Below are 19,637 nucleotides of genomic sequence, written 5' to 3'. Positions count from 1 at the left end.
AATGAATTTTCTTCACAAGTCCCCTGTGAGAGGAGTGTATTATTCTCCCCCATTTTACAGATGGGGAAAGTAAGGCAAAGAGCCTGAGGCCAATACAGCAATTCACTGGTGAAGCGAGGGTTAGAACTGAGGGCCACTGGACTCCCACCATAGTGCTCATTGCTCCAGACACAGCCCCTTACTCCAGAGGGGCTGAAAATCCATAGCTTCAACTGGGCATCCAGGTGTCTGGGCATGTAGAAACTGAGGCACATAGAAATAGGGGCTACATGTCAAAATTCTGTTTCAAGTGATTTGCCCAGCACCACTTAGGAAGTCTGCAGTAGAGGCATGGATATAAGTGAATTCTCCTGTGTAGCATTCACCTGCCTTAACCACAAAACCATCATTTCTCCTCTTGCAATCCACAGTCCCATTCTTTACACACTTCTAACCTCCATGGGTTCTACAGACAACCACCTCATTCTCTGAACAACCCCTGAGAACCACCCACTCCGTGCACTGAATGAGGTAAGAGTCCTGTGGAAAAGATAATAGGAGGTCATATAATTAAAACCCATATCATAATGCCCATGAATACACACAAGAAAGATAGAATTAAAGTTTCACAGACAACTTTAATTCTGGCATTTCTTAATTTTCAAGTTCTTGATTTTGCAACCCAAATGACTTAAAGATCTAGGAAAGAACATACAAAAAAAAGTTATAAGAAAGAAGATGGGTAAAGACAAATTTTATTACAAACACCCTTCCTATCATGCATCATGACCACTGCGTTTCAGTCCTCAGCATTGCAACACAGACTGCTACCAATTGTGCTTCCGCTAATTACATTAGCTAACAATAGGAAAAAACTGTTATCCTCTTTGAAGCAGCCACTAAAGGGGGATGCACAAGACACAGAGAGTGGATTATGCCTAAGTAGCCCAATTTTAGACTCCACAGAAAAGGATAAAGCTATGAGCAACTCTTTTCTGAAAGGCAGTATGGCTCAATGGATGAGATTTGGGCCCTTGAGTCTCAAGATGAGTTTAGAACTCATGCTATCTTGGTTACCATGATGAATTATTTGTATTTGTCTCTGCTTCAGGAATTCCCATCTCACTCCCATCAAGTGGGGGTGGGAGGTGAGGAAGGGAAAAGGTCTCCTGTCTCATGTAGTGCCCCATCAGTTACAATGCTGAGAAGGGAGGGTGGCTGACAGGAGCCAAGATGGTTCACTCTCCACCTCTGCTAGAACAGCTGCTCCAACATCAGCCAGGCTGAGTTTCGGCTCCTAACTATTCACAGTACAGTGTGTGGTGCTGCAGTGATGGTAGGGACCCAAGCTTGGAATGTGCACTGTTTTTGGCATGTTGCCAAAATCAGGCAGTAACAAGTATAATACAGAACAGGGAAATGAAGATTTTCAGCAGATTACAACTCAGCCAAATCTGAACAGAATTTCAAGGCAATAGCAAAAGGTTTTTTTTCACCTCAGGGCTTTCCCCCAGGAAATATCAAAGATCTGCTGGAAACAGTGGAGGTTGTTAAAGTTTATCAAAACAAGTTCAGAAGATTCTTTTTAAAAAGGGAATGTATTAGGGAATATAAATTTAGTGGCCACTGCAAACTTTGCCTATATAATATACACAAACAAATAATGCAGGTTTTTCCTACCTTCATAAGGTCAAGCAAAACACCACTTAAAATTCCTAAATATCTTCTCTCCAAAGACTGAGGATGGCTGACTGCTGGGAACTGTAAAAATAAGAATATAGCATAAATGTACAGTGTCTGTAAATCACCAAAACATTTGTATAAAGGGAAGTGGCTTAGACACTGCTTGTTCTGTCAAACCAGTAGACACCAAAAGAGAGTAGGTAGTAGCAAGAGAAGGAAGTCAAAGGGGTACCATGTGAAATAACAGGTGCGTTAAAGTGGACACAGTGGTACCTGAAACACCACACAACAATAGCATTAAAGAGACAATTTTCTGTTGATACACCCATATGTACAACAGTCCATTCAATCAAACAGAGCAAGGGAAGCTATCCTTGGGGAACAAGATATTCAACTAGATCTTCTTATCAGTGACTAAAATAATCCAGTTAGATATACAAATGGCTGTCGCTGCATTACGATTGATAGAAATATGGAAGGTATAAACAAGCTAATAATGGGAGAAGTACAAGGAAGATGAACATAGGTATTATTCCAAAATGTTCTAATTTGACCTGAAAATAATCCCATTTTGAGCATGAATGGTATTGAATTAATTAATAAAGGATTAAACAGATTACTTGGAAATTTTTTGGGTAAAAAAGATCACCTAGAAATAGAACAACCAATCTTCTTTCCAAGTATTAAGTCTACCAAGAACCTTCTGGAACTAATTTTGTGGGATCTCAGCAGACTACTGGTTGCATAATTTCCCATATTGTAATGTGTAAAGACTCAATATCACTCCCTTAACTCTAGCTGGTCTAGGGTTGGCAACTGTACAGATGCAGTAAACACAGACCCTGAGGGCATTGTCCATTAGGCTCTTGCAAAAGCCAATCAAAGGCTATGTCCAAGCCCAGACCCCATTATCCAGAAAAATGGATGAGAGAGACATGGATGCTTTGAAGATGGGGAAAGTAAATCGCAGGTTCTCATACGAGGCTCATCACTGTTATCTGAAGTGTGAAAGTGGGGCCTTATAGGTTTTTATGAGAGCTTAGAGAACACAGAGGTGAAAAATATGATTGCATCATCCAAGAAAGGGCTATAACAATAACAATTTTAAAAAGTGAACCTCACCAATGGTAGACATTTAGACAGACCTGAAAATGAGCAGAGAAATGGTAACTTAACAGAAGGGGTGTAATTTTCATGAAAGTTACAGTATTATGGATAAGATCTTTTCCTGGTATTAGGGTAATGAAAAGAACCATAAATGCAGTAAGTTATGCTTCTTGGATTTTCAAAATGCACACAACTAATTCTCAGGAGTGCAAGACTCAGGGCTAGCTTTTGCAGGTTCAATCTCTTTTCCAGAAGTGTGAAAATTATGTTTGATAAATAACGAGAGAGAGAGAGAGAGAATGAATATACTGGTTAAATTTTGATTGTATCAAAAATCTTTTAAAGTTATTTTCTTGTTGCGACATAGTATGCAAGAGTGTGAAAGTGACTCTTCTAAATAGCTAATGTTAATAGTATGGAGTTTCATTACTGGGAGGACAGGAGTTTCCAGGAATAATTTACTTAACTTGAAATGTTCCCAGTACTAAAAATAAAAACCAATATGTAACCATCAACACACACAATTTCTTGTCGCTGCTGTTTATTGACAACGAAAGCTTGAGTAGACAAGAGTTGTGTGGGTGAGGTGGGAATGATGCAAAGGAAAGGGAAAAGGCAGGGGTCAAGTAGCTAAAACTAGTTGAGCTCCAGTGAACTAAGCTGATGCTATGAAAAACGGGATGTTTATCCCTAGTCATACCCCCCCAAACATGACCTAAATGACTGAACTTCTGCACCTCAGTATTTACATAATCATTACCAATAGTACAGGCCACCTTACCGAGTGCTGTTTGGTACTTGGTTAAAAATAATTTAATCTTTCTGATATAGAAAATATTCAGCATGTGTAAAGACTCAAGAATGGCCCTCTTAAGAACTCTTTGGCTGGACACGAAAATGAGCAGAGAAACAGTAAAAAGGATTAAAAAAATTTACACACACACACCCCCCTTTTTTGAAGGTACTCTTAAATTTCTGAAGGGGAACTCAAAAAGCCATGACTGAGAACCTCTAATCTTGATTGAGCTAAAGCAATCCTTCAATATCAGTAGCAGCACAATCAGAAATGTATATAATGGGATATTTATAGACAAGTGTAAAGGGTCAGCACCCACTTCTTGCAAGCGCCCCCCTGGTTAGGTGTGTCCACGGTCTTTAAACCAGTCCAGTCATGGTATAGGGCTGTATCCCTAGGACTTCCTCCCTGGAGACACTATCTTTCTGTGTCCCTCCCCAGGCTCAGTCCCTACTCAGTCCCCGAAGCCAGCCAGGACTTCTTTCATTACTCCTCCAGTCCCTTCCAGCAAACTGTCTTTGGCTTAGTCCTAACAGCCAGCCAAGAACACCTCTTGCTCCCCCAGTCCCTGCAAACAGACTTAGCTGTCCATAGTCCTGCTGTTCTTCCACCCAGGCATGCAATCCTTTATTCTCCAGCTCCAAAGAGCAACTAACTACTGCTCTGTTCTGCATCTCCTTTTTACGGGGCCCTCCTGGCCCCTGATTGGCCGTTCCAGCAGCCCCTTTGACTGGTTGCTTCCTTACAACCACTGTAGGACACTTGGAGGACCTCTCCACTGCTCCTTTCCTGGGGTATGGCAGAACCCTGAGGTCTCCACCAGGGGGCCTTTGGACCTAGTCCAGCCCATCATAGAAAGCAAAAGTTACATCCCTGAACTTTTTACACAGAGAAGATGGCAAAGATAAATTGCTTTATGTACAACACAATGACCTAGAAAAGTTGTCAAGAAAGGCTTTCTCGGTCATAATGAGTAGATAGCATCTCAGATAGCACAGTCCACCCAACATATTCAGAACCTCTACCTGCATCAGTGTGATATGTAATATGGGCTTTTCTAGATCATTAAGACTGGCCACTTTATTATTTATTATTGTTAATATTGCTCTCTGATCTTGCTTCATCTGTAACCACCCAAAAAGTCATGTGGGATAGCCCAAGACCAATAAGGCCATGGAGGATATTGCATTATCCAAGTCATTCACAGTGGGGGAAAACATGCTGGAGCCAGCCAGCATAAAGAAACCAGTCTTGGTCCTTCAGTTCCCTTGACCCTGGGAGGAGATCTATAAGATGATCTAAAAGACCTTGAAGGTGATTCAGATTCCTTCAAAGAACGAAGAAGAAACAGATTTCTACGGAATAGAAAGGAGTGGTCTCCACTGGGATTTGAGGTGGTCTGTGTAATGGAGACACCCGGAGGACCAACAAAACTGCGGGTCAAGGTGGTTGGAATTCAGACAAAGTGACTGCTACCGGCATAACAGGTGCTGAGTGGGTTAGTGATTTCAAAGACACCAAAGTTGCTTTTAGTAGAACCAGCTGGGGGGCAGACATAGAAGATCCCTCACCAACAAGAAGGGCTGCAGATAGAGAGTACTGAAAGGGTAAACATTGGTACTGAGATAGACTTGATCGGCTGGAATGAAGGAGAGGGAGCCGGTAAGGGTGAAGACACCGGTCTCAACAGGTGGAATCAACTGTGCTGCCTCATACAAGAGCTGGTGAGTACCTAGATTTGTCGTGTCCTGAACTGGTACCAGACTTCCTGAAAAATTTTTTTAGGAGAAGACCAATACTTAGAGCACTTGTCAGCAACTGAATGCTTGGAGCGCATCAAGGAGGCGAGTGGGGAGGGCGAAGGGTGACCTTTCTCATCAGACTTACACTTTGAATCATGGCAATGGGAGGGGTGCTCCTCGTGGACTCTGAATCTGCTACCTCGGGGTCAGGGCTCAGTTCCGACATGGGACACATGGTCTTTCATAAGGTGAACTTTGAGGCAGAAATCCCTCTTTTTTGTGTCTTGGTGGTGAAGGAGGTACAAGTAGGGCATTTTCCCCCTCACCTGGCCCTCACCAAGGCAAATCAAGTAGCTACTACTATGTACATTATAGGAATTTTGAAACACTGGCTAACTAATGCAAATACCATGGGGAACTCCAACTCTCCCCATGGGCAGTGAGAAGGAACTGAAAGGGAAGTGGCAGACACACCCATTTTATGCCTTCATCTGAGAGCGTTTGGAGATATGGAGCACGTGTGACTCCTAGTGGTATTGCTGGCAAATATCTCTGACTCCAAGTGCCTTGAGTGCACATACACCTGCAGTGGGACGTATATGTGCACAATCACTTGAAGGAGAACTTAAACGTGCCTAAGTTTAAAAATGTAAGTATTTTCAGTATCAGAATCTAAGGTTGGGATCTTAAAGTGGGCTTAAGGGACTTAAGTGACCAACTTCTGTTGATTTCTAATAGGAATTGAGCACTTAACTACCAGAGTCTAGCACCACTAATCATACCTCATCTGAACTATACAATTAAGATTAAAGGTATTTTTAATACTCTACTGTCACACACCAATAATGGTGTTAGTTGTATTTTATGCATATCGATAATAGCCAAAATTACATAATGAACCTATGAACAATGTGATGGTTCAGTAAGTACTGTTTACACATCACAGGGTAAGTTTTCAAAGCTATGTGGATTTGGTAGAGGTAAACACAGACATTCTGTTAACAGTTGAACACAGCTGAACAATTTCCAAAGTAGTGTGCAGGAAGTTTTGCATTAAGTCTCCATTAACATGAGCAGTAATTGTGAGATTAACCTGCCATAAACTACTTCAATAATGTAAATTAAACTCTGTTTTCTTCCAATGCTTGAGCAACTGCATTAAAGTAAAAATCCTGTGAATATGGAATACTTGGCATTCATTGGCACTCACACTTATTCTGTACCCCCTCAAAGAACATCAGCAATGATTAATGTATGCTCATATAAAATGCTGAACTATATTTTAAAGAGCTGAAATAACTTGAGAATACCAGAAAGAAACAAAATTAAGTTAACAGATTAAGATGCATCTCCTAAGAAACAACAACAACAAAAAAGTAAAGGCAAAATACAAAAATGTATGAAAATTTTAGAATACAGCACAGTTGTCACTGGAAAAAAAGTGAAAGACCTAGAGAACTATGGGCTAGATTCACAAAGAAACTTAGGTGTGGTGAAACTTACAAGATCGGACCCCACAGACAAGTTAGGTGGAGAAATACTTATCTGCTCCCAGTTTGTGCATCGCGTTGGGCAAGCTTTGGGACTTAATCGTCTGGATGGCTGGCAGGGGGATGCAGCATGCATTCTCATAGGCAAAAATATAGATTCTAGAGAACTGTTACTGCAAAAATTTAAGCACCGAGCGATTTTAGGTGCCTCCGGGGCTCAGAGGCTGCTGAGCAGGGGTTTTGTGAATCCCAGTGGGGCCTGATTATGGGACTTAGGCTCCTAACTGCCACTTTAGGTGCCTATGTCCTTTTTGTGAATCTATTCCTGGGTGCCTGGCATGAACAGGCTCGGAGCAGGAAGTCTTGTAAAGCTACTTTTAAGTACTACCTTCTCATATGCACTCTTCAACCTTCACTCACGTCCAGAGCTCTAGTAAAGCTTCTTCACTGTAAATATTATCAGATTTTTTAAAAATAATTCAATTCTATCCAAAGACAATTTATAAATATTTTTCCATTTGAGATCAGCAATTCTGAGCATATAGGAGAGAAACTACATTGTTTCTTCTTTGGTTCTACTAGCATTATTGTTCACAAATTGCATTATTATGTGAACTTTGAGGGAAGATAAAAAGAACATGTTCACTGTCTTCACAGTCTCAACACTATTAATCTTTAAATTATTTTTATTTTTTCATTTTACAGTGGTTTACCAGTGATAGGTTTGGCCATCTGCATGGCTTGGTCATCTGTACTGGATGAACAATGGATGCGTTCCAAAGGATCTCCTGTATGGAAAACTTGCAGATGCTCAAAGGCCACTGGGACAATTGAGACTCGGGTTGAAGAGGGACTTAAACTTTTCAGCATTGATACCACAAGCTGGGCAGATGCAGCTAGCAACAGGCCACACTGAAGGGTTGCACTAAACTAGGGAGTCAAAGGGGCTGAAGAGAGGGCAGGAAAGTGAAGAGAACAAATAGGAAAACACAGCAGATCTCATACGCTAGTCCGGCACTGTGATACTGGAGCATGACCCACAGTAACTGAACTGCTTTGGTGCTTACACCATTGTCTTTCGAGACTGGTGGTTGCCTACTGTCAGTGTCAGGGTTACATTTTTTATAGAAAGTCTGCTATGTGATCTCAGAGCACACCTTAGATGGATTAATCCATTGTAGCCAAGGCTATAGTTCAACAAGATGCAAGAGGATCTCCAGAAGGGGCCACCATTTTGCCAAAAAGGAGCATTTTTAGAACAAACTGAACCTCATTCAGATTCTACTCTCCAAGAACTTGCTTAAGATGAGAGTCCAGGTGGAGAGTACTCCTGTCTTCAAATGGAATAACTGACATCTGGTAGCCTCTTGAACAAGGAGCCACTAGAGAGATGTATGTTGTCAGATCTGTGAGAGAAGGTGACACAGAATCTAGAAACTATTTCCCATTAGGGATTTTTCCAATTCTGTCACCTGCATGTACCTCAACTTACTTATGGGACGATGTTTACAGAGCCCTACACTGTCAGCCCTGTTTTCTGTGAGGAGTAATCGCCTCTGTTTAGATCTTGGGACCTTCGTTAACATCTTTAGGGTGGGCATTGGCTTGTTTCTGCTCCCATGCTGCTTTCCTGGGGTCTTTAAGATGCGACATCTGTCTTCTTCCTCAGGCAGGGTGGTAGAGAGGCCACCCATTGCTCCTCAAGGCCCAGATGTAACAGGGTGTCCGGGGCCAGGAACTAACTCAGCACCCTGTCACTCTAACATCCACCAGACGAGCTAGAGCTGAGGGGTAATTGATGGAGATGCAACCCCAGCAGCTAGAATTATATAATACAGACAGGAAGGAGTGTGGAAAAGGCGCAGGGAGCCTGAAGGATGGCTGACGTACACAGGACTCGATGCTGCTAGTACTATTCCTTAGAAGCAAGTGGGGAAGCTGCTATTGATTGTAAATATAGATATAAACAACACTACAGGCCGTGGCCTGCTGGAGGAATACAATAAAACATGGAGACAGTGAAGGAGACCTGGAATTGTTGTGGTGAATGACTGAGGCTGAAAGGATGTTCAGGGGATCAGTCTATGGCACCACTGAAGGGAAAAAGTTATGTGGAGGGGGAGGAGCATATTATCGGAATGTCTAAAATACTGCTGTAAGCGCCCATCCTAGACAGGAAGATGGTGCATGATGGTGGTAAGTACATTAAGGTAATGTGGGGTTTCCTGAAACCTAGAGATGGATGGATGAATTTCTTCTGAGAATTTCACAGACTAGTCTGGCGCCTACTCTTGTGAATGGATCATGCTGGCCTGGCTTGTGTACAAGATCTGCATATTCCCAATATATGCATCGTATAATTATTAACCTCTAAAGAGCATCTTTACGAGGACTTCAGTTTCTTAAAAGCACTTTGGTGGCATGGGACAAAATTAATTCTATATTTAAGTGTTTCATGCTGTTCAAAAGGGAAGCTGTACCACCGCTATGAAACTATTGAATAAGCATATAGTGTATATGCAGTTGGAAAAGATGTCAACATTCCACTCAGGAAAGAGCTACTCCAGCTCTCTTGCCTATCTAAGCTTCCCATCTGTGAATTACTAAATATCATAATAATTAACATTTTTACAGCACTTTGCATGTTCAAAGCACTGTACAGATATTACCTCATTAATTCTCACATGACCCCTGTTTGGTATGTAAGTATTATTCTTCCAATTTAACAAATGGGGATAAAAAGAGGCAGTTACTTGCCCAAGGACAACCAGTAAATCACTGGCCCAGGATTAGGACATAGGTCCTCATTAAACCCAGCCCTATGCTAATCGCATTAACATCACACCGTCTTTCTGAATTTTGAGTTTTTAAATCTACAAAATAAATATACTTTATTCCATTCCTTAGTGTAACATTTTACAATGCATTAATCCAATAAAGTTTATGTTGGATGGCTGGAACTGAGGTGAAGCAGGATAGTACTTTACACTGTGGAAAACTTTTAACGTATTATCTTTGTACTCACGTGTAATACTTCAGATTAGAGCAGAAATTCATCATTCTGAATAATATTAAATTGACAAAATGGCAGCAGATGTCAAGACAACCAAAACTAAATTGTAATAAACCACAAACAAGACCTCTAGACACGAGCTGTGGGAGATAACACAGTAATTGCAAATATAAAACTCTTTTGGTATCTTGCCATGTAGAGAACCGACTGTCTGAGCTAGAGATAAATTCAGTCTCCTAGTCTAAACAATCGCTTAACTGGAGTGTACACTCTAACCTGCCAAAAATGTCATAGCAATGATGTAAAGAATTTTAAGTGATAATGTACACATCTACACATGCAATAGTGTAACCATAATGCAATTTTATTTATGAATCCATGACCTCCTAAACCCATCCCTTACTTTTTTAGGTGGAAGTGCTCAGAATAAATAAGAGAATATATAAAACCTGAGGGAAAAAGGTCTAAAATATTTATTTTCTACTGAACAATGGTTTAAATACCACATCAACAGAAGACTGAAAGAAAAGGTTTTTGGTCAGTCTCCCTTACCCGCAGCCCATGGAAACGAGGATTGCTGTAGAAAAGCTTCATCTGCTCTGATGGAAGTGGTCCCAGCACCTTCTGAATTGTAAAAAGCTGGTCAATTTCACTTTCTCCAGGAAACAGTGGCTGCCCATCACTAAGTTCCCCAAGAATGCAGCCTACAGACCACATATCCACAGACTTCCCATAGGGGGCTCTGAAAAGCAAGTACAATAATGTTCACACTAATCAACAAAAATATCTTCTTGACAATCTAACTATTTGCATTTATTAACTAACTTTTAGTCTATATTCAGCTTACTTGTAGCAGGAAAAATAAATTTGATACTTGCTTCTCTAGGCTCTCCATTTACAAAGTGGGTTCTCTAACTGCACTGCAGTCTGAGAAGGCAAGACCAGACTTAGCAATTACCCTTGAGGACTTTCCTTTCTTTTCTGGAAAACTCACCAATAAAGAACATTTTCAAAGCAGAAAAATGGACATTACTCTAATGTTCAAAGTTAAGCTAACACAAACGTCTCTTGATCTTTCCTGTCTACAGAGCATAGCTGAATATAATATAATTGAATCAATTCTTTTCTTATTCTGTGGAAAAAGGTGAGTGAGAACGGTGAAACTGGCTATTAAGAGAACAGAAATTATCAAGTATCAAATTGCTTTCTTATCCAGGCTCAGGACTCCTAAGAAAGAATTTTAATATCAATGAATCCCAAGGGGAATCCTCCAATAGCTATTTCAAAGTTGAAAAAAAAATGGTTAAGGAAACATTTCAGGTATCATAGCATACAGAACTCTCCCACTAGAGGCAAAAGTCCAGAAAGGCACATTAGTCTCATACACGTGTCTGGTAAACATACAAGCAGATGACCAAGTTGATGTCTGGCAGATCTCTTCAGAGGACAAGACTTTTCAGCCCTGGATGTAGCTAATCCCTTATTTGATAGTCTCTGATCTTCCTTCTAAGATGTTGCTCCTTTGTATCACATACTACTTCAATTCAATACTTCCGAAATCTAGCAACTCCTTTAGATGTTTTTTGGCCTCTTAGTGCTGGTGGTACAAAAACAAACAAAGTGGCTCATTTTCTGTGTACTTGAATTCATGCAAGGTGGATTTTAATTGCTTTGTGGACATGCAGCATATGACACTCTCTTTTGGATATTAATGTTTTCAACAGATTGTATGGAGAACTCTCCTGAGATCTGAAACAACAAACTTTTGGTATAAAGGCAGAACTGAGAAAGACTACTTTGTCATCGCTCTTCCTTTTCAGCACTGGAATCTGAGCGCTCACATTCTGTTTTAAAGGGTATCTTATACTTGACTAGCTTGATTGTCTCAAGTTTGAGAAGTCATTAAGAATTGGGAGCCCTAACAGATTCTGTTCTAAATCTGTTCCCTTTTCTCATGGATCAGTAACTGGTTAAAAGACAGGAACCAAAGGATAGAATTAAATGGTCAGTTTTCACAATGCAGAGAAGTAAATAGCAGTGGTTCCCAAGGACCTGCACTGGGACCAGTGCTAAATGATGTGGAAAAGAAGGTGAACAGTGAGGTGACAACATCTGCAGATAATACAAAATTACTCAAGATAGTTAAGTCCAAATATGACTGTGAAGAGTTACAAAGGGATTTCACTAAGCTGGGTGACAAAATGGCACATGAATGTCAATGTTGTTAAGTACAAAGTAATTGCACAGTGGAAAAATAATACCAATTATACATACAAAATGATGGGGTTTAAATTAGCTCTTATCACTCAAGACAGAGATCTTGGAATCATTGTGGATAAGCTCTCTTAAAACACCTGCTCAGAGTGCAGCAGCAGTGAAAAAAGCTAACAATGTTAGGAACCATTAGTAAAGCAATAAATTAGGAAACAGAAAATATACTAATGCAACTATATAAATCCATGGTACGCCCACAACTTGAATACTGCCTGCAGTTCTGGTCACCCCATCTCAAACAAGATATATTAGAATTGGAAAAGATACAGAGAAGGGCAACAAAAAATATTAGGGGCATGGAACTGTTTCCATATGAGGAGACATTAAAAAGACTGGGACTGATCATCTTAGAAGAGATGACTAAGGGGTGATATGAGAGAGATCTATAAAATCATGATGTGGAGAAAAAGTGTTACTTACTCTCTCACAACACAAGAACAAGAAGTCACTGAATAAAATTAATAGGCAGCAGATTTAAAACAAACAAAAGAAAGTACTTCTTCACATAAAACACAATCAACCAGTGGAACTCATTGCTAGGGGATGTTGTGAAGGCCAAAAGTATAACTGGGTTCAAAAAAGAATGAGAAGTTCCTGGAAGATAGGTCCATCAATGGCTATTTGCTAAGATGGTCAGAGATGCAAACCTATGCTGCAGGTGTCGCTAAACCTCCAACTTCCAGCAGTTGGGACTAGATGACTGAGTGTGGCTCACTCAAAATTGTCCTGTTCTGTTCCTTCCTCTGACACATCTGGTGCTGTCCACTGACAGGCTACTGGGCTAGCTAGACCACTGGTCTGACCCAGCATGGCTGTTATGTTCTTCCTTACTTTGATGATTGAATCTTACATTGTGGGTTGCTGAGAGTCAGTTACTTCATTCTGGTGCCCTTTGTGAGGGAAGGGCTAAAGAGGGTTACTTGCAGAGACAGCTTTGGCCCTGTGATGCTAGACTGATAGTGCCCGATTCCACCTGGGCAGGTCCCACGGGGAAGCCTTGCTTGAGAACAGGCCCACTGAGCTCAGCCTACTCCAAGGGTGGGGAGCTAGAAAAAATGAAGGAGGAAGCCAAAGGTGCATGGACAGGTTGTGTTCCAGAAGTTGCCATGAGACAGTGTGATGCTTTCACTTAGCAGGAGAGGGGAGCACCACTAAGAAAAATTACTTATCCCAGCTGGAGAATAGTGTTGACAACAGCCCAAGGATGGCAAGTCAGAGCATGATGAAGCTCCTTAAAGGCCGATGAGGGATGGCCCTGCTGGTGTCTTGTCTCTGGCGCTGGCGGGGCTTGGTGCTACTGAAAATGTAATACATGGAGCTACTGGAGCTGCCTGGGTCACTGATTCCTCTTGCTGACCTAGCAGAGACACTTCCCATGCATCTCCGCTCCCCAGACCTGATGCTGGAATTTCTTAATGTCATTTGTTTTTGTGATGCTGCTAGTACATTCAGACTGGGAGAAGGGTGGGAGCCAAAGGAGGGCTAGTGCTCTTGTCCCCACTGCAATCTGCATCAGATTGCTAGGCACAACTTCCAAAGATAAGACGCTTCTCCTGTTGGTGCCCGTAGGGCAGGGGTTCTCAGACTGGGGGTCAGTCTCCACCCCAAACCCCGCTTCTCCTCCAGCATTTATAATGGTGTTAAATAGATAAAAAAATGTTTTTAATTTATAAGGGGGGTTGCACTTAGAGGCTTGCTATGTGAAAGGGGTCACCAGTACAAAAGTTTGAGACCCACTGCCGTAGGGGGTATAGGGCAGCTGTGGAGTTCCCAGAGCAGAGCAGCTTTTGAGAGCAAAAGCTGTACAACTCCCCTGTTTGGCAATGCTGTAGGGTAAATGAGGACAAGGAGCACCTTTTCTCCCTGGGCTTTTCTTCAGCAGGCTGGTCCCCCATGTGAAGCCTCAGGCTAGGCAAGGAGTAGGGAAGGCTGCTTCATGTTATGGAGCAAGATTCCTCTACAGCTGGAAAATGAGCTAAAACCCCCTGTAAGTCCGTAACAGTTTATCTTCCTTGTAAACAGGAGCAATGGGAAGAAAAATTCTGGACCCAGACTGGCAGTTTAATAGATTTTTCATTGTGTGCTGTAGGTCAAAAGGACTGAAAAATTGCCCATCTGCAGTAAAGCAGCAGATTAAATGGGGACATTTTCCAACAGCAAAAGTCAAGCCTCCACCTGCTGACTGACAGGTGAGATCCTGCCTCCTCAAACTGCAGAACAGAGGAAACTATATAGGCACAGTGAGCCTGGATTAGAGAAAGAACTCCTACACATTACACAGACCAACAGGCCTACGCACAGTGCACAGAATGCAGATTGTGCTTCCAGACACTAATTCAGCTGGTCTCTCAGGACGGTATGTCTTTAAACATGCTACTATTTGTCAATAATTTATAGCCCCCAAAAGATACAATGTATTTCACTAAAAGTTACCTGAAGCTCTTTAAAGTAAGTAGATTTTGGATAATGTATTAATAATTGGATACTGTACAATAATGTTTCCTTCCCCTTATGAAAAAGTTAAGTATTTTCCATTTTTATGCACACAGATTAAATGAACACACAAACCTCTTTAAAATTATAATATTCTCCAGTTTTAAAGAGTACAAATATTTAATATTTCTGCACAGAATATGGCTGCAAAGGAACACGTGTTACATTGCACCAAAGAAAACATAGCTTTAAAACAAAGTATCAGCAATAGCTAAAGATCACAGTGTCAAACACATTTATAATAGATACTCTCTTCTATACAAGCTAATTCAAAGTTTATGTCTATACTGTGCACCAAGACTTTATGCTGTATTTTCCTGTGATAGCTGAACACTTAAAAATTAAGGGTCAATTTACATTAAGAATGCACAGTATATTACTGTCAAAAGTTACACTTCATCACTTTCTTCCTTTATAAGCCTACTTACTAATATACAAAGACTTATTAAAAAAACAACCCGTCGTGTTATATAACTAAAAAGCCACTTTTTATTCTCTTTTGTAACTTATTTCATGCAGCACTTTCATAGAATCTTGATAATACATCTCTACAAGCTGACAAACTGATATTTCCCTCATTTTGTTTAATGACAACCATTGTGCATATAATGATTTATTATGCCACTGTCATTGTGCACCAGTAACAAAAGTCCTACAGTAATGTCAGCACAGCTCTGGAAATAGTGGGATGAATTTATTAAAAGGGTAATGACTTTGTTTCAATTTTGACATATAAAAGAAATTTCTACTATCTTTTTATAAAATTTCAACAAATGGTTCCAAGAAGATCCGTTTTTTGGTGGTTCTGAATACTTGCAACTCTCATTTAGCTTATTAGGAGTTGTGTGTACTCAGACCCTATAGTGACCAAATCTCTGTATTTGTAGAATATATAGCACATACAGATAATAGCATAATTTGATCATCCTGAAGTGCTTTATTCACCTTCAATATGGGAAACTTTCAGCAGAAACTGACGGTAAAGGAAAGAATACAATAGATACCTCAGGGATTTCTTTTTCTTTTCTTTTTAAATATGGGGTTTTCTAGAGAATGCATCACTACTGTATTTGAGCATCTAAGGGCGCGTCACCCCATCGCCCATGATTCAGTGACTACCAAGAAGTTCAGAGCCTACCTGAATAGCAACTGCAAAACAATTTTTCCCAAAGCTTGCATCAGATCTGGAAGCAGCTGTGATGGTATAATGTTGAATAAAGGTATGTATGGAGCCCCACAGATGTCCAAAACAGAAGTGTCTTGTAAGAAGGATACAGAAGTAGCTCGCACTCTTGTGGAACAAGCTAGCAGTTTTTCCAGCAAGGGAAGGTCACTCTATAAATTGCCCTGTTCTGTTCATTCACTCTGAGGCATCTGGCACTGACCACTGTCAGAAGACAGGATACTGGGCTAGATCGACCATTAGTTTGACCAAGTATGGCCACTCTTATGCCCGCTACCTCTTAGGATGGTGTAACATGTTGTAGTTCACCTAGTTTGGCCTTTCATTCTACTGGTATAAGAAGCAAAGAGGAGAGGAGATGCTCAAAAAGGCTTCATTCTATCTAAACAGAATGCCTGTGCTCAATCACATCTAATGCATGAAAATTCTGTTTATCCCTACTGGAGTGTGGTTTAAGAAAAAATACAGGTAAGTATATCATTTGGTTTAGATGATAGGCCAATATAATTTTCATCAAAATCTTTGGATGTGGTCTTAAGGGCACTTTATCTTTGACGAACTGCATGTATGGAGGGCCTGCCGTCAGTACTTGTTCTCCCACTGTTCTGGCTGATAGTAGTGCAACAAGAAAAGCAATCCTCTGAGAAAGGTGAGATAGAGAGCAATTAGCTAGAGCAGTGGTTTTCAATCTGTGGCTCACAGACCCCTGGGGGTCCAAAGACTATGTCTAAGATTTCCAAAAGGGTCTGCACCTCTATAAGAAATTTTTATGGATCTGCAAATGAAAAAAGATTGAAAATCACTGAGCTAAAGGCTCAAATGGCTGCCAACACTGTGATTAAGTCCCAAATGGGAATTGCATTTTTACAGGGGCATTATTAGAGACAAATCCCACCTTTAAGGAACCTATCTACAATTGGATTAGAAAATAATGACTTTCCATCCACTGGAAGATGAATGGCTATCTCAACTGAAGATGCAATAAGTACTCCAGAACGTCCTGAATCTTAGCAAACAATGGCTGAATACTTCTGCCAGCTGACCAGATTGAAAATCTCTTATATTTAACCAAGTAAGCAGACCTCGTAGATTGCTTTCCACTAAGCAGGACGTTTTGGACTGCAGTCAAAGAAGCCCTATTTACTTGATCTAGCCATTCAACAGCCAAGTCACAAGCCTTGGGCTGCTTGGGATCAAGTGCCAAATCCAAATGTGATGTTGCAACAACAGGTCTGGGACAGGTGGTAGAGATCATCGGGGTTAGACAGAGGCTGTAGAGGTCCAAAAACCAGCACTGCCTCAGCCAATCCAAAGCAATGAGTATTATCCTGGCCTGGTCCTGCTTCAACTTGAGAATGATCTAAGGAATAGGGGGGTATGAGGAAACACATACATGAGGTCCGGGACACACTTCAGCAAGAAAGCATCAGTTACTGAGCCCAAGAACAAAACTGATGGCATTTCTTTTTGTGTCTTATAGCAAACAGATCGAATGATGGGATAACCCCAATTCTGAAAATGATCATTCATACTCTACTGTTGAGGAACCATTCGTGATTGCAGTAAAGGAATCTGCTGAGATGATTGGCCAAATTATTCTGAGAGCCCAGTGAGTAAGCAATCATCAGGGAGATACTTTCCCTGATGCAAAAGTACCACAGCTTCATCATCATTTGACAGAGCTGATTGGATCAAGCCCTTCCTTGCCTGTTCACATAATACATCATGGTCCTATTGTTCATGAGAAGCCAGGCAGACCTTGGACATGGGAAGAGAAGGCGTGGCAGGTACTGAAAACCGCTCAGAGCTCAAGCATGTTGATGTTCAGAGATGCCTCTCATTCTGTCCATACCTCCTAGACTTGCAAGGAGTCCAAATGTGCCTCCCAACCTGATTTTGAAGCATCCATAGCTATGGTCATCATTGGGGGTGGGTGAAAAAGGGAATGCTTCTGCAAATATTGTTATGATCCTGCCACCACTCTAGGGATCTCAGAACCATTGGGGGAACCCTGGCCAACTTGTTTAGCAAATGGAAATTTGGTCAATAGACTTTAGCCAACCATGGAGAATGTGCACATGCAGCCTTCCATATAGTAGTACGTAAACAGATGAAGCCATGTAGCCCAAGAGTCTCAAACATATCTAGACCATAATGGTTAGGTGGAATTTAAGGGACAAAGTTGGTGAATTACTTGAAACCTCTCTTGAGGAAAAAAGGCCATTGATTTTGTAGAATTAAGTAGCAACCCAATGAACATGATTTGTGTCTGAAGTAACATAGATTTTCTCTATTTAGCGAGACCCAGATGATCAAAGAGATACGGGAAGACATGAATGTGATGGGGAGCTTTGGTTTCTGATTTGCCCCAAACTAACCAACCATCTGTGTAAGGGAAGATGTGACGCCCTTTCCTCCCCAAATAGGCAGCTCACCACTTGATAAATAAATGTAGGGCCAAAGCCATTTTGAAGAAAAGCACCCTGTACCGATAACGTTGAGTCCAAAGAACAAATCTCTGGAACTTCCAGAGGTTTGGTAGCATTGCCAAGGATCTTCTCTGAGATCCTTCCTACCGCACGAGCAAAGCAAGGCAGAAGATTCTGGAAGTGAACCTAACTGATGGAGGGTTTTCACTTTGTGGAACATTGGTCCATCTATAGGGAGAGGGGGGCTTTATAGTTTAGATAGCCTCCAACTCTGTAGAAGGGAAACCGATCTCTTTGGGGGCAGGCTGGGTAGAGTAGTCAGGAGGGTGTTAAACTAATGGCAAAAGTGGAGGGTAAAAAGAGAGAAGGTATGATCACTCAGAATAATATTGAGATGTTCAGAAGAAACTTAATCAAGGAACCAAAGGACATGGAGAAGAAATTCTTTAATTACCTGAGTAACAAACAAGAGGAACTGGAATTGCTGATTTATGAACATAAATTCAATCTGGTAGCCATTACTGAAACCTGGTGGGATGATTCCTATGATTGGAACATTTAAATCAGTGGTTATAACCTATTTAAGAAGGATTGAATGGACCAAAGGGGTTGGGGAGTAGCATTCTACATAAAAAATGGCATTATATGTTTTCGGGCCACTGATAACTCAGAAGAAAATTATCTTGTATGCTTATGGATCAATGTCCTAACAGATAAAATACAAGATGGGGTATTAGTTGGTGTCTGCTATAGACCACCAAATCACACTAGGGAACAAGATGACTGCTGCCTTACACACCTACCTGCAGTGTGTAGGGGAAAAAAAGCTGTGAGATCATGAGCTGTGAGACTTCAATCTGCATGACAGATACTAATGGTCTCATGCTGCCAGTTCTAAATCAGCCTTGGAATTTCTGAACATTACGGACGCCAATTTCCTAACTCACAAAGTGTTGCAGCCAAAATGGGGGATTTCTTTATTAGACCTTGTCTTAACCAGATAAAAATGAATTGCCCACAGAGCTGAAAATTAAAGGTAATTTAGATACAAATGATCATGACTTGATCACATTTGTAATGTGCAAGCAGAATAAAGTCCAGACTGTTAACATATATATTTGGTGCTTTAATAGGGCCAATTTCACAAAGTTGAAAACAATTATGAGCCAGATCAGTTGGAAGGAAGAATTTAATTAGAATGGTATGGCACTAGTAACGTCCCATCTTGGCACCAGGGAGCCATGGGATGAAGGTCTCGCCCTGGGCACTAGAAGAATGCCTGTAATGTTTGGAGTCCCTTCTTGATGTAGAGGGGACTCTTTCGGACTTGGAATGGTTCCTGTCCATTTTTATGGGTTCTCATTCATGGAGAGTCCATACAGGAGGAGGAGGAGGAGTTTGAGTTCAAGGGCCTGTCCGAGATCATTGCTACCTCTGAGGCTGGATGC

The 19,637-nt window shown here is 41.1% G+C and overlaps 1 protein-coding gene across 6 annotated transcripts in view; it reads right to left on the bottom strand.

Moving 5' to 3' along the window:
* The window catches only part of CDKL5 (cyclin dependent kinase like 5), a 208,765-nt gene that overhangs the window by 36,375 nt on the left and 152,753 nt on the right, over nucleotides 1-19,637 (bottom strand). For all 6 annotated transcript variants that reach the window (XM_075131653.1, XM_075131656.1, XM_048862298.2 and 3 more), the window contains 2 exons: nucleotides 10,363-10,552; nucleotides 1,660-1,740 (listed from right to left, as the gene is read on the bottom strand). In XM_075131653.1, coding sequence (XP_074987754.1) covers nucleotides 1,660-1,740; nucleotides 10,363-10,552 — 271 coding nt within the window. The remainder of the gene's footprint in view (nucleotides 1-1,659; nucleotides 1,741-10,362; nucleotides 10,553-19,637) is intronic.

This window comes from Caretta caretta, chromosome 1 (genome assembly GCF_965140235.1).
Source record: "Caretta caretta isolate rCarCar2 chromosome 1, rCarCar1.hap1, whole genome shotgun sequence".
NCBI classification, from domain to species: domain Eukaryota; kingdom Metazoa; phylum Chordata; order Testudines; family Cheloniidae; genus Caretta; species Caretta caretta.
Note: the sequence above shows the minus strand (reverse complement) of the source record. Positions and strands in the feature narration are given on the sequence as shown.